Genomic DNA, 14869 nt, shown 5'->3' on the forward strand with positions numbered 1-14869 from the left:
CGTTGTTTGTATTTTTGGGAGTCAAAGGGTTCAGCAGGGTCAGGGTCAGGGACTCTTGCTATCTATCTACGTCGATGATATCCAAATTGAGTCAATGTTTGGAGAGAGTAGTGTCGTTGAAACTTTCTTTGTCTTTCTCTCAGAAAGGGACTGAGTACGGAGAGACAACCGGAGAAATAGAAGTTCTGGCCCGCCCGTCTCCTCCGCCGCCGCCGCCGCCGCCGCCGGTCCCGAGGCCCGTTTGCTTTCCGCAAATACTGCACAAGGGTCCGCCTTGCGGGGCTTAATCTAAGGGGGTTGAGGGATTTTAGTTACAGTGCACATTTATACTGTACTCATATTTTATGCATTGGTATGCATTGGGTAGCACAACACACAACATCTCTCTTGGGATTTGTCTTGCATGATCCGATCGTGCTCCTCCGAACGAACCTATCATGTAACCTCCACTTTTGTTGTCCTTTTTTTCTCGCCCAGGCTTCTTCCGAGGTACATACTTGTACTGCACCTCCCGCGGTATCCCTCCGCACAACACATCTACTGCGGAATCCCCTCTTCCAAAGCCTTAATCTGCAACGCCAGCGTCCTTGAGAAATACCGACAGAGGGCCAGGTTCCCGCCCATGAACCACAGGCCCGGGTGGCCGCTGCGCCGCCAGATGGTGCGCATCTCGCCCTCGGCGTCCATGCCCCAGATGTCGCCGACGCGGTCTGCGACCGCGTCCCCGAAGATCTGCCGCGCCTGCGTGCGCATGTTCTGGTAGCCCGTGGCGAGGACGATCTCGTCGGCCGCGAGCTCCGACCCGTCGGCGAAGCGCAGGCCGTGCGGCAGGATCTCCGCGATCTCCTGGCCGTGCTTGACTTTGATCTTGCCGTCGGCGATGAGCTGGCTCGCGCCGACGTCGATGTAGTAGCCCCCGCCGCGCTGGAAGTACTTCATGATCAGGCCGGCGCCCGCCGGGCCGTCGTCGACCTTGAAGCCCGCGCGCTCGAGGCCGTCGAGCACCGCGCGGTCGTGCTCGGTCTGCACGCGCGTGATCTTGATCTGCTGGGCCTTGAAGACCTCCCATGGCAGACTCCAGAGGTAGATCTCGGCGTCCTCGGTCGGGGGTCCGTCCTCGTCGAAGAGGCCCTTCAGGCCGATGTCGGTGATCGAGGCGGAGGAGATTACGCAGGTCGAGCTGCGTTGGACGATGGTCACGTCGTATCCCTTCTCGTAGTAGTCCTGCGCGATGTCGTGGCCCGAGTTGCAGGCTCCCACGACCACAGCCTTTTTGGTTTGGGTGGTACTGGTGGTGAGGTCGCTGGCGCCGGGAAATTCGCTGCTGTGGCAGAGACGGTCGCCCCGGAAGGTCTCCATGCCCTTGAAGGTGGGCATTTCTTTCTTGCCGGAGTGGCCGGTCGCTTGGATGACGTGGCGGGGCTGCAGAGTGCGGGTTTCGGTACTTCCGTCCTCTTTGCGGCGCTTCAGGTCGATCGTCCAGCGGCCGTCGGCCTCACTCCACGAAGTGGATTGGACGCTGGTCCGCGTCCAGACGTTGAGCTCCAGGAGCTTGACGTAGCATTCCAGAAACTCCGCGAATTTATCTTTGGGCGTAAAGACCGGCCAGCTGGACGGGAAAGGCACATAAGGGAGATGGTCCATCCACACGGGGTCGTGGAGCACCAGCTGGTGGTATCGCTTGCGCCAGTTATCACCCACGCGGTCTGCCTCGTCGACTATCAGACTGTCAACACCAAGCATTTTCAGACGGGCGGCCACGGTGAGGCCGGCTTGTCCGGCACCTGATGATGATGCTCATTAGTGGCAACTCACGATGTTACAGTCAATAGGGTGGTGTAGAGTGATCGATGCTTACCAATGATCAAGACCGCCGGAGGTTCGCCTTCCAGGTTGCGCTCTGCGTTCCGTCTGTCCTGCCAATTCCTCCGATCTTTGGTCGCGCCATGCTGTGCTCCCAAGGGCCGGCGATGACCGACTCTCTCCTCGTGGCCCACCAAGTTTTGAAGCGATGTGAAAAACGTAAAGATCTTCCATTCGCTGTTGACTTCGGCAACACGTACGACACCTGTCCCGCTAATGACGGGACTAGAGACCTTGATGAAGAACTCAACACCTTTCACATCGCCGAACGCGTCGATCGGGCCCACGTGGGGTGTACGCAGAGCGGTCGATCGATCGACCTCGATCTTGGTCGGCAGCTGTGCGGATTTGAGGAGCGCCTGGATTCGTTCCTGGCCTTTGGCGGTGCGGTAGTCCCACGTCAGACAGAGATGGTCACGCCAGTAGCCATCTTCGAGGAACAGACTGCTGATAGCCTCGATGTCCCCTTTGCTGAGTGCTGTGTTGATCGTGTCCACCAGCTGGGAGGCGATACCTTCGGGGTCGACATCAGTGGATGTAAGGGTCGGAGGGAACTTCCCGACGGGGATGTCAACCGAGCCAGGCAGATACTGGGCTGAAGCGGCGGTCATGGTGGGTTGGTGTGTCCCTGTTATGCTCTGGGAGGGAGGAGCTGGTGGTGGTGTAGCTGGGTCAAGAAAAAGCGGGGGAGTCACGGAGGAGCTTTTCCGGTGTCGGGGAGAAATGAGGGGGGAGAAAAGCCATTTAAGTCATCGACATTAGAAGCTGAGCCCCACTCCAGACTTCATCGAGTACCTAGTCTAGCTCTGCAGAGCTGAGATTTTCAGTAGTGCAAGCCACGTATCAATTGCTGACCTTTTGTCACACCAAGCTGCGCTTTTGGCTCGTCTTAGAGGTTGAGGGGGCGGAGAGACACCCCCACGGGTCCACTCGCTTGCCGATCGTCGACATGGGGAACAATGCTCTTGTTGTCATTGTCATCTGAGAGACCGGTGACAGTCAATTTTTTGGCCATCGTATCCAGGTGCAGATAGTGGGAGGGGACTTACTTCGGCGATCACACCGGGTTAAACACAAGGTAAATTGATTGCGGACAAGGCCGCTGAGCGGGGCATGAATCTCGATCATGCTAGACCCCTCGACAGGAGCCAATCGCTTGAGATCCGAAATAAACACTGCAAAATCAGCAGTTAAAATAGTAGTGTCGCCTCGTTTGCAGTAAGAAGATTTGTCCACTTCGTAAATGGGCGTAGTTGATTAGTGGAGGGATGCGAAAGGCTCAGGACACAGAGACAAAACAAAAACTCATCATCCCCCGCGCGGATTCGAACCGCGGAGCACATGACAGGTAGTCATGTGATCTAGCACTAGACTAGAGACTCTCGGGATTCTTCCGCGCCGAAGCTTAGGTTTCCGTCTGAGGGTTACTGTATCTTACATAGTATACAACCCACCTCATGGTGTTTCTTCCCTTACCACCAAACTAGCTTAGCTAGCATCCTCATGCTTTGCGAAAGCATTGAAGTGTACTCGCAAGTAGTCTCCTTTTTCTAACATTCATTCCGCTGTGTGAGGTCCGTTGGTGACCTCACCAGGATGGCCGAGGGCTGGAAATGCGAGTGCTGCATCGATCCACCTCCCCACTGTTCGGCGCAAGCACCCATTCCAAGCAAATGCAGATCCTTTTCACCGTCAAGCAGGCCGCAAGCCTTGTGAGCAAGAAGCAACTGTGCCATTATAGCACTGCCTCTCCGGAGTCTCGATTCTGAAATCCTGTTTCGCTTATATCGACCAATGCTTATCCGAAGCAAAGATCGATGCAATCGATAAATATGACTTCTAGTTATCGTGATCGTCCCAGACAACTTGCCGAGCTCGTTTCCGAATAGGATTTCGACTTTGCATGACAGTCCTTATGGAATTTCAGTCTAGCTGCCCCTGAGACTAGAATCGAGATAATCGCTCTGACCAAATGGATTTCATCCTGCTGGCCTATCATCTGCAATCCAGCGATCGATTCCATGGCCTGGGAATGCCTAGCGAACAACAAGAGCTTTCTCGGTTAATTACCTCAAACTAAGGCACGCTATTTGCTTTCTAGTCTACTCCATGATAGATTGACAATGCGAACATGACATGTGCTTCTGATAAGCGTATCCTGCTCTCACAGAGCCCGTCCGGGCTTATGTATCCCTCCAACACGAACGACGGCTGTTCGCAAGCACCATAAGATCAATTCCGCAAGTATTCCTCTTGCTGGCTCTCATAATATCCAAGGCCATCAGAGCCTCCTGTTCCCTGTTTTGAATTACGATCTCCGGGCAGCTCCTAGCGGGCTCCAGTGCCATATGCTCAGCAACAGTGGGCCCCGATCGGCTCCACTCACGAACTCCCGATCGAGCTGCCGTACATGTCGATCTATACTCTGAGTCCCTCCACAACAAGGGAATTTGCCTAATCAGGGAACGTATCAAACAGCACTCCGCTACCCGCGCCATGGCACGGACACTGGTATCTGCGGATATTTATCCTGGCGATTCAGTTGTTGCTCGAATGGACCGCGTGTGATGCCGCTGATCCACCAAGATGCTTCCCTGAATTTCCACACGGGCTCCAACGAAGAGAAACCTGCAAATCCGGGCTTGGTATAAAGCACCGCTGATGTCCCGGCATCTGGAACACAACAGACGCATGTCGCAGTCCAGTGCCTCACCCTCAGGATGGTTCTGCTCACCCGCCGGTCTTTAACCTCGGCTGCCATTGCAGCTACTCTTTTTGGTGCTTCGGCAGTAAATGCGGGGAACTGCTCGGCAGCCGGCATCGCCCAACCCTCGATTCCTGGTGGGCAGCTGTTACACTTGACTGCTATTCCAGTCACCGGCTACCAGGATGGCAAAACTACGTTGAGCTTCTGCAATGTGACTGTCACATACACCCATCCCGGAAAGAATGACGCTATCCACACTACTATCTGGCTTCCCCTCTCAAGCTGGAACGGTCGGCTTCAGGGCTCTGGCGGTGGCGGCTATGCAATGCGTCACGACGACTCGGTTCTAGCAGAAGCGGTCGGCCTCAACTATGCAGTTGTAGCCACGGATGGTGGCCATGGCCTCGTATCACAGAACTCAGCCGCCTGGTCACTTGATGCATCTGACCATGTCAATATGGCTCTTCTCGACGACTTCGCTTACGTTGCATTAAATGACGCAGCCGTCATAGGCAAACAAATCAGCCACAGCTTCTATGGCTATGGGCCAAACCGCTCGTACTGGAACGGTTGCTCTACCGGCGGACGACAAGGGCTCATGCTTGCGCAGCGGTATCCCACGGCATACAATGGGATTATGGCTGCCGCCCCTGCCATTAATTGGCCCACTTTCCTTGTAGCGGAATACTGGCCGCAGTTTGTCATGAATCAGCTTCAGACACACCCGCCGACGTGCGTGACCGACGCCATCACTGCCGCCGCCGTCAGCGCCTGCGACTCCCTCGACGGTGTCACTGACGGTGTGATCTCTGCTCCCGACCGCTGCAACTTTGACCCTCTCACCTTGGTCAACCAGACCGTCGCATGCAATCATAGCAGCGTCAAAGTTACTAAGCCCGCGGCCCTAGCTGTCAAGCTGATTTGGGCAGGAATGCGCTCTTCCAACGGCACTTTCCAGTGGTATGGTCTCGAGCGAGGCGCTCCTCTCTCCATGGGTAGCGGCAGCCTCGCCGCCACTACCTGCAGCCCCCCGACCAACTGCACGGGATCTCCGTTTGCCATCTCTTCCGACTGGATCCGCCGCTATGTCCTCCAGGATCCTGCCTTTGACCTCTCCACCCTCGACCACACGGACCTGGATGCCATCCTCTCCCGCTCCATTGCAGAATACAATGCAATCATCGGGACCAACGACCCGGATCTCTCCGCCTTCAAGTCTGCTGGTGGGAAAATGATCACGTGGCATGGCCTCGCCGACCCGCTGATCTTTCCCAAGGGAACCGAGCACTATTACCGTCAGGTGCAGGAGCGTGACCCTGAGGTGCGGGACTTCTATCGCTTCTTCCCTGCCCCGGGCGTGCATCACTGCTCCGGGGGAGAGGGTCCCGTGCCGGTGGACCCATTGTCTCAGGTGGTCGAGTGGGTGGAAGGTGGCGTAGCTCCGGAGACCCTATCTGCGCAGGCGGCGGATGGGCGGACAAGGTCGCTGTGTCCTTGGCCGCTTGTTTCGATGTACCAGGGTGGGGATGTTATGGGCGCGAGATCGTATACTTGCGAGCAACCGCAGAGGAACTGGTTCTGAAATATGCATGACGACCAACTCCTGGTCCGAGCATCTACTTAATAAAGCATAAGATTATCAAATATAATTCGACTGAGCATTTGTCGCCAAAAGGAACAAGAGGTGCAGCCATTCAGAATGCTGCAGCCGCCTGCCCAGTGGTAACCCAGTGGTACAGTAATTCATCAAACCGAGGAAGGGAGGGCGGTTGTTCCTCCCTCCCTGAACCATGGCTCGGCATTCAGCCGAGTCCCTGACAAGCTTCTGTGCTCGGACCTCTTTCCCTGTAAGAGATAGATTCACAATGGCACCTGCAGACCATGCCCAGCGCCACCCACCCATCCATTTCTGGTAGGTTTCTCACCCATGAAGAATTGTTGCAGATAAGATTCATATCTACATGAACAGTTGCACAGAGAATCTATATATAAACAGGACTTCGGCCTCTATCCCATCTCATGCGGACCCTCGTTGCGATATGCACCAAGCTCGACAGGGGGTTTAGCCAGCGACCGACCCGCTGGCCACCCACCACCACCACCACTAGTAGTAGTACAAGTAGCCTCATAACCCGCCCTGCTCTGACCCTGCATTGAATCAGGCCAGTCCTTACCGCCAACAGCACCATCCACATCGGGAAAAGAAGCCCGACGACGATGACGACGAGTGAAGCACCACAGCGTAATCAGGGCGGTCGTGCCCACACTGACCACGCCGCAGGCGACACCAATCCCGACTTTGGCCCCGGTGGACAGTGCCGTAGGAGTACAATCCTCACAGGATGAAGTTCTAGTAGTAGTAGTGGTATTTGTCGTCAGCGTGGAGGCGGCGTCGGAAGCGGAAGCGGCAGCAGAAGCAACCGGGAGCGCCGTCCACACCCCCGACCAACTATCCTCCCAACTATTGTCCGACCCAACGACAGTGGTATCCTCGGGCTGGATGACAGTAGTCGACGGAGTCTGCAGATTTGGACCGGGCGCCTGCGCCAGGAACCAATTGCCCGTGCCACTGCCACTATCGCCCCAGTTGACGCCGACGAAGGCAGCCTGCAGAAAGGCGCGGCCGAGGGCGTAGACGGCCCCGGCGGCGGTAGTGCCTCGGCAGGGGAAGTAGGGGGTCGGTTGGGTGACCAAGGGTGGGGTCAGGGTGAGGTTGAGCACGGCGAAGGGGATCTTGATAGTGATGTTGGCGCGGTTAGAGTTATCCTTAGCGAAGGTGAAGGCTAGGTAGCTAGGGGAAGTAGTGATTTGGGAGTAGGCGGGGCTGGAGGTGTTCCAGATGTAGAGGCCGTAGGTGCTCTGATAGGTGACGGGGAGGTGGGCGGCGATGGCGTCGCAGGTGCTTTGCGGGAGGTAGATGTAGGGGTCCCCGGGACTGGAGTATACGGTTATTCCGTTGGCGGTGATTGAGGAGTTGCCGGCGGCGAGAAGCCCTGTTGGGTTGCTGTTGGTGGAGGTGGTGGTGGTGGTGGTGCTGCTGCTGCTGCTGCTGCTGTTCGTTGAGGACAAGGAGGACAACCATGGTGAACCTCCGCGGATCACCCCGAGACTGATGTCGCGAAGCTTGATTGGGAACCCTCCATCATCGGAATATGGCTGCGACGAGACTTCCCCAAGCACGCGGGATTGATCGTATCCGCCGAGCAGCAGGGATCCCGCGAGATTGTATGTGGGCGTACCGATGTGCATCCCGTACGAGTAGGAGGAGATGGCCTGGCCGGTCCCAGAGGTATACAGGTAGCTGTCGAAGAAGGTACCGTTTATGGTGGGCTGTCCCCGGTTTGCGAACTGCTGTTGTAGGCTGGGAGCCCCCAGAGACAGGACTCCCAGCTCCAGAGGGTAGTTAGTCCCATCCGGGTATATCTGGTATCCCTGGTCCACCACGTTCAGACTGACGTTCGGGGCCACGACGCCCGAGATATCAATTGAATCGAGCGCCCACTTGGCGGTGCCGTAGATGGGGTTGTTGGTGGCAGCGCCAAAGTGCAGCGGTCCCCATGTTCCATCATTGATGGTCAGCCGGATAGCCGTGTCATCATATGTGGTGGAGGTCAGTTTGTTGAAGACACCCGCCCGGTTAGCATAGCAGTAGGATGATAACGAAGTATTGGAACAGATTGAGGAGAGGAGGATGTAGCTCTGCCAGGCTCCCCCAGGATATAGGGCTATCTCCTGCCGGTCGCTGCCGATTTTGACCTGGACAGCTTGCCAGGGACCATCCGGACCGTAGGTCTTACCCGTCCATGGCACGGTGAAAGGTGTTGCAGCATGGACAAGGCCCGAAGCACCCCAGATACTTACCAAAAAAACAAGAGAGGAAACCATTAGAGCAAGATTGTTTATTCAAAGCGAATAGAAAGGAGTGAATCGCAAGAAGAGCCTGTACGATCTCACAGAAAAGTGGGCGACTGAGCATTTTGCTTATGGGGAAAGAGCGAGGGGAGTTAGGGTCAGGGGAGTAAAGAGCGAAGTCGAACCTGCGGCCCCAATCCTTGTCATGTGTGAATAGTGAAGACAAGCGCTTCCACGCCACAAAAGCTGCACTGTGTGGACAAGGCTGGGCTCTAAAATGGTGTGAGCTTGTAGCCATTCATCAACTGCATTTACGCGCCTCGCAAGATCTATGGACAAAATAGTACTATAGATGAAACCCTAATGAATCTGACATGACGCTAAAACGCCGCGGCTTTTCCGAAACCGGGGATGGATTCAAGAGACCCTGAAACTCTGGCCCCTCCAATAGGTCGAGTTGCCGCCCGGCGCTGGTGAGCCCTGAACCCTTCCAATTCAAGTTATTGTTCCCTTTGCACTGCACCAAGCGTTTGACTTCGTATAAGGCAAGGCGTTCATCCTGAGTTCCGAACCACAACGCCGATGGAAGCAGCTCCGAAATGCAAGTCAAAACATTCAAAGCAGTCCGGACCGCCTTTGTGTGCTGCTTCATCTTCGCAATTCTGTGGCAGCTCTGCCTGAGTGATATCCACCCCTCGTTCCAGTTTACTCCCCTTGGTGCCTATACCTCAACTCTTGAGGTCGACTGGTCCCGATTCGCTTATACCCAGTATGCCACCAGCCGGGCCTATATCTGCAACTCAGTGATGTTGTTTGAGACCCTGCATCGCTTAGGCAGTCGAGCGGATCGCCTGTTAATGTACCCATCGGACTTCTCCACCGATGACAACTCCAGGGTTGCGAAGCTGCTCCGCAAAGCCCGCGATGAGTATGGGGTCAAGCTGGTCCCAGTTGAGCTACAGCACCGAAAGGGCGCCGACAGTGAGCCAACCAGCCCACTTATAGCCTTTCCAAACAACTGACAGAAAGCGCACCCCAGAGACATGGGCAGACAGCTACACCAAGCTTCTCGCTTTTAACCAAACCCAGTACGATCGCGTACTGAGCCTGGACTCCGACTCGACTCTTCTCCAGGTAAGCTTGGGTGATCTATTTGTTCCGGAACCCGCAGATTACAGCAAGGGAGGGAGCACTCACAATAGCCCCACAGTCCCTGGACGAACTCTTCCTGCTCCCGCCATCGCCCGTGGTCCTCCCTCGGGCATACTGGCTCAGTCCCGCGAACCGGACGATGAGCACCCTAATCGCATTGATCAAGCCCTCTGCGTCCGAGTTCCACCGCATCCAACAAGCGATCGCCGACGCTGGGCCGACCGAATTCGACATGGAGATCGTCAACAAGCTGTACCAGGGCCGGGCGGGAAACATCCCCCACCGGCCTTACTACCTCCTGACCGGCGAGTTACGCGCCACAGACCATACCGCCTATCTCGGCGATCCGCAGGAATCCTGGGACCCGGTCGAGGTCTTCAATCAGACAAAGTTCCTGCATTTCTCCGACTGGCCTCTCCCAAAGGTGAGTAAGCTGAATACCAGGCCATATTAGAAAGTAACTCACGCGGTGTTTTCCGGCATATAGCCCTGGTTCAGGGCCAACACAAGTATCGTCGAGGCGAATCAGCCGGCGTGTGATCTAAATCCCAAAACGGGCCTCTATGACGACTGTCGCGCGCGAGATATCTGGCGCGGCATCTATGATGATTTTGCCTCGAGACGACAGGTATGACTCTTCCCTCAGTCTATCGCTTGTGTTGGATTGGGTGTTGTTGTTGACTCTAGGAATAGGCGGTATGTAACATGGCGGTCAAAGATGTATACATAGTATGATGATGTATTTCATCCTCTCTTGTTCTTTGGTATCATGCTCTTCTCTTTCGTTAGAGGGGTTTATTTTCAGTGTGCCTGGTTAGCATGCTCTGTAGATTAATTGGGATATCCTCAGGACAGAATCGATTTTACGGAGGTCTGATGTGTATAGGTCTGTGTATAAGTCTTTTCAGCTCGAGATCATAGATAGATTAGATAAAGTTTTGACTGGCAGTGTCATACTTTTTTAGGTTAACGTTTCAGTTTTTATCATTGAACTATATTTTGACATGATTTCTACCAAGGTACGTGGTAAACCTTATACCTTCAGGAGCAGAGGGCGGGAAGATTTGACTGTCTAGATCTGTACGTGGACCTGGAACAGACTGTATCAAGCCTGTGAAGCACGAGGTAAGAATCAAGGTTGGGGTCTGGGTAGTCAGGAAGGCAGCTCGCTCTTTTACCCATCATTCGATGTTCTAGATTATTGCTTCCGGGGAGGTAGGGGAAAGTGCTGCAGAAAGATGTCTACTACTGCAAACGGCAGGGGAAAGAGTCGGATCGCAATAAGTTTCATTTGGAGTGGGCGCGGGCCAGAACAAAAAGCAAAAGATAAATTGGAGTGCATCATCCGTGAATCGAACACGGGCCTCATCGATGGCAACGATGAATTCTACCACTAGACCAATGATGCTACTTGATGTCAATATCACACAAATAACATAATATCATAGTGTCAAACCTGCCTCTCTTCCATCATCCACATCATGTATACTTCCCTGGTTCCGTTATATGAAGCATTTTTGTCCGCGACTTCACCGTTTTCGCAACTACCCATCTGCACCTGCAGACAAGCCGGTCGCGCGGCTACAGTGATGATCGTGAATACAACTTGCATATGCGCAACAATACTGAACGCTATGAAGGTAAATAAGAAGATGGCAAGAGGGGTACAGGCACTTGCCTGCAGCGATGTGAAAACTCATCACGTCAAGCAAGACCAGAATCCCAGCCACCTTCCCCGGCAGGTACGCGGGGGTTTCCCTTGAATTATTATAAGGTCATTGTGAACATGTCTTCGTTCGTACCAATTGCTTCTTCCAACTTTAGCCACAATCATGAAGGTGAGTAAGAGTAACCTGTCACAAGCCTCAACTTCGCTAACATCTCTAGCTTCTTTTCTTTATCGTAGGCCTCGCTCATGCCTTTGGCATTGCTCGCAATCCCTATCCTCCGACCGGGGGTGGCACAAAGCGTCTGACCTTCAACGAGACCGTCGTGCGGACGGCGATTTCACCATCGCGGATATCGGTGAAATGGATTGACACAGCAGAGGATGGGCAGTACGTCTACCGGGACAAAGATGGCAGTCTTAAGATCAGCAATATTGTTACCAAGCAAACGCAGACCCTCGTGGCAGCCGACCACGTCCCTTCGGGGGTATATAGCTACCAAGTCAAGCCCGACCTCTCGGCAGTCCTCTGGGAGACCAACCATACGAAGAAATACCGACGTCCTTCCCTAGCAAATTATTACATCCAAGATGTTCTGTCATTGCAGCTAAGCCCTCTCGTTTCAGACCAGAACGTTGATATTCGATATGCTCAGTGGAGCCCGGTGGGCAACACGATCGCATTTGTCCGTGAAAACAACCTGTTCACCTGGATCGACGGGGTCATCACAACGGTCACCTCGGATGGTGGACCTGAGAACTTCCATGGTGTGCCGGACTGGGCTTACGAGGAGGAAATCCTGGGGGACCGGTTCGCGTTCTTTTTCTCTCCCGATGGAGAGTATCTCGCCTTCCTGAGTTTCAATGAGACGGGGGTGCCGACCTACCTGGTGCCATACTACATGGATAACCAGGCTATTGCGCCGCCGTATCCAGCAGAGATGCCGATTCGATACTCGAAAGCATCGCAAATCAATCCCACGGTGCAGCTGAGCCTTCTCCGCGTGGCTGAAAGCCGCGCTCTGACCGTCACAGTCGATTCTTTCGAGTTGGATGATTTGATCATTGGTCAAGTCTCCTGGCTCACTGATACCCACACCACGCTAGCCGTCAAGACATTCAATCGTGTTCAGGATCGTCAGGCAGTCGTGGCGGTTGATACGGCTTCGGGGACGGCGGAAATCATCAACGAGCGCGACGGCACCGATGGATGGATAGACAACACTCCGATAAAATATATCGGAGCAATCGACAACACCTCCTCTCTATACTACCTTGACATCTCTGACCGGTCGGGATGGTTCCACCTGTGGCTCTTCCCTCTGTCTGGTGGCGAGCCGATCGCTCTCACTAGTGGTGATTGGGAGGTGACTTCCATTCTTAGCGTAGACCGAGGCAGACAGCTCATCTACTACCTCTCCACGCAACATCACAGCACCGAGCGACATCTTTACTCAGTATCTTATCGCACTTTCGAAATAACACCTCTAGTTGATGACTCCGTGCCCGCCTACTGGCATGCGTCATTCTCCGCGCATTCGGGATACTACATCCTCACCTACAATGGCCCCGATGTTCCGTATCAGGAGCTCTACTCCGTCGACCAGAGCCATCCTCTGCGTACAATCGCCGACAACGCTAGAACTGTCACTCAACTCCAGGACTATGCACTCCCGAATATCAGCTACTTCGAACTACCTCTCCCCGAGAGCCCCACAAACGAAACCCTCAACGTCATGCAACGGCTGCCGGTGGATTTCGATCCGAGCAAGAAATACCCTATCCTATTCACTCCCTATGGCGGCCCCGGCGCGCAACGGGCAAGCAAATCATGGCAGTCTCTGGGATTCAATGCCTACGTCGCCTCTGACCCGGAGCTCGAATACATCACCTGGACCGTCGACAATCGGGGGACAGGGTGCAAGGGCCGCGCGTTCCGCACACAGGTCACCAAACGCTTGGGACTTCTGGAAGCGGCGGACCAGATCTACGCCGCCCAGCAGGCTGCCGCGCTGCCCTACGTCGACGAGGACCACATTGCCATCTGGGGATGGAGTTTCGGCGGCTATCTGACGGCCAAGGTCATCGAACAGGATAGCGACGACGGCGATGGTATCTTCTCCCTAGGTCTGATCACGGCGCCGGTGGCAGACTGGCGGTTCTATAACTCGATGTACTCGGAGCGGTACATGAAGACGCTGGCGGAGAACGCGGAGGGCTATGCGGCCAGCGCGGTGCGGCGGACAGCCGGCTTCCGGAGCGTCCGCGGCGGGGTCCTCATCCAGCACGGCACGGCGGACGACAACGTGCACTTCCAGCACTCGGCGGCCCTGGTGGATCTGTTGGTTGGCGCTGGAGTGTCGCCGGAGAAGGTGCAGGTGCAGTGGTTCACGGACTCGGATCATCATATCCATTATCATGGGGGAAATGTGTTTTTGTACAAGCAGTTGGCGGGGCGGTTGTTCGCGGAGAAGTTGCGAGAGGATGAGGGGGTGAAGCATGGTTGGAGTCGGAGGGGGGGTAGCAGTGTAATGCTCGAGCAATCCTAGACACGATGCTAAGCCTCAATATCTTTAATCAGAAGCACGCACAGCTGAGAAATCAAACACCTACTCTTTCAGCGACTTTGACTGCAAGCTGCGTGAGCGGAGAATGGAGAATAACTTGATGAAGTTGCAAAGATAAGGCGCTTATCATAATTGAGAAAGATTCAGTGCTATGTATTGTACTGTACTCGTCGCTGCAGCCACGGGCGGGGGTGCCGCGGCGACGAGTGGCGAGGAACAGGGTCCGACCCGCCCCCGGTGAGTTCCTGAACCTTAGCCGCTTCTCCGTGGAAACCGTCCCAAGGCATCCTGGCTTGATATCACAATGTTCTGTTGCTTCATTCGCCTCTACTCATGCTGCTGAACTGCACGCCAGCAAGGTCAGTCATTACAGTAGCTTCCGCGGCTCAAGGTCATCAGCAACTGCAGCAGCTCCTCGGTTGATATCAGAAACCGACCTAATACGGCATCATGAAGAAACATCAGTCTCGTGTAGTGATTGCAATGTTTAGTACATTGGCTGGGGTAGATTGGTCTTGAGAACAGTCTCTATGTCCTTGCAAAGAATCTTGACTAGCTCATTACTCTTGAAGACTCCATAACTTGAGCTCTTGCCACCTCTATTACCTCTCAATCCTATATCAAGTCCCCTCCCCCCCCCTGGTCATTGAAGTCTAGGTGTAGTGCGGAGGGATGACAAGAACATCTCTGGATAAAAGAAAGGCAAGCTTTGCTAATAGATCCGCATTTCCTCAATAGGCAGAGACCCAGAGATCACCAAGCCCACGTGCATCCTCCCCGACGCGTACCAAACAACCCGGCTGGGGTCCTGCAGCCCTGAAAGTGGATTTTCGTGATACTTTCAACATCTCGCCTGAGAGACGGGCGTGATTGGCCCCCTCCACGTCTACCCCTGTCAACGCGTCCCAAGTAACACGTCCAGCGCCGGCAGCCTTAAAAGTGGATTTTTGTGATACTTTTGACATCTCGACTGACGAGAGGGTCTGATTGGGTGGCTTCAGGTGAACCCCTGTCAACACGTCCCAAGTAACACGTCCAGCCTTAAGAGTGGATTTTCGTGAT

The 14869-nt window shown here is 54.6% G+C and overlaps 6 protein-coding genes, 1 non-coding gene and 1 pseudogene across 8 annotated transcripts; 3 read left to right on the top strand and 5 right to left on the bottom strand.

The window, feature by feature from the left end:
- Positions 1-412: 412 nt before the first annotated feature.
- On the bottom strand, positions 413-2613 carry BO86DRAFT_160166 (flavin-containing monooxygenase). Its single transcript, XM_025666408.1, has 2 exons — positions 1859-2613; positions 413-1784 (listed from the first exon to the last, which is right to left on the bottom strand). Exons 1-2 carry the CDS (start codon positions 2472-2474, stop codon positions 538-540), a joined length of 1863 nt encoding a protein of 620 aa, XP_025531438.1. The 5' UTR covers positions 2475-2613; the 3' UTR covers positions 413-537.
- Positions 2614-3172: 559 nt separating this feature from the next.
- On the bottom strand, positions 3173-3243 carry BO86DRAFT_t53 (annotated as a pseudogene). Its single transcript has one exon. The product of its transcript is annotated as a tRNA-OTHER (tRNA).
- Positions 3244-3323: 80 nt separating this feature from the next.
- Positions 3324-3818, bottom strand: BO86DRAFT_385855 (uncharacterized protein). Its single transcript, XM_025671203.1, has one exon. The coding sequence runs from the start codon at positions 3597-3599 to the stop codon at positions 3414-3416; it is 186 nt and encodes a 61-aa protein (XP_025531439.1). The 5' UTR covers positions 3600-3818; the 3' UTR covers positions 3324-3413.
- Positions 3819-4583: 765 nt separating this feature from the next.
- BO86DRAFT_354182 (feruloyl esterase B precursor) lies at positions 4584-6152 on the top strand (the record flags this gene model as incomplete). Its single annotated transcript, XM_025669566.1, has 1 exon — positions 4584-6152. One exon carries the CDS (start codon positions 4584-4586, stop codon positions 6150-6152), a length of 1569 nt encoding a protein of 522 aa, XP_025531440.1.
- An 842-nt stretch (positions 6153-6994) lies between these two features.
- On the bottom strand, positions 6995-8398 carry BO86DRAFT_271948 (uncharacterized protein; the record flags this gene model as incomplete). The annotated part of the gene is made up of 2 exons (XM_025667226.1): positions 6995-7574; positions 7638-8398. Coding segments are annotated over 2 exons (1341 nt in total), but the record flags the coding sequence as incomplete, so codon positions are not given.
- Positions 8399-9021: 623 nt separating this feature from the next.
- BO86DRAFT_375901 (nucleotide-diphospho-sugar transferase) lies at positions 9022-10691 on the top strand (the record flags this gene model as incomplete). Its single annotated transcript, XM_025670500.1, has 7 exons — positions 9022-9403; positions 9462-9556; positions 9594-9998; positions 10062-10202; positions 10268-10270; positions 10540-10593; positions 10674-10691. 7 exons carry the CDS (start codon positions 9022-9024, stop codon positions 10689-10691), a joined length of 1098 nt encoding a protein of 365 aa, XP_025531442.1.
- Positions 10692-10911: 220 nt separating this feature from the next.
- BO86DRAFT_t52 lies at positions 10912-10982 on the bottom strand. The gene has a single exon. It is a non-coding gene; the product is annotated as a tRNA-Gly (tRNA).
- Positions 10983-11360: 378 nt separating this feature from the next.
- On the top strand, positions 11361-13789 carry dppIV (prolyl dipeptidyl peptidase DppIV; the record flags this gene model as incomplete). Its single annotated transcript, XM_025676029.1, has 2 exons — positions 11361-11412; positions 11481-13789. The coding sequence occupies 2 exons, from the start codon at positions 11361-11363 to the stop codon at positions 13787-13789; spliced, it is 2361 nt and encodes a 786-aa protein (XP_025531443.1).
- Between the last annotated feature and the right edge of the window lie 1080 nt (positions 13790-14869).

The sequence above is a fragment of the Aspergillus japonicus genome (genome assembly GCF_003184785.1).
Source record: "Aspergillus japonicus CBS 114.51 unplaced genomic scaffold BO86scaffold_5, whole genome shotgun sequence".
NCBI classification, from domain to species: Eukaryota; Fungi; Ascomycota; class Eurotiomycetes; order Eurotiales; family Aspergillaceae; genus Aspergillus; species Aspergillus japonicus.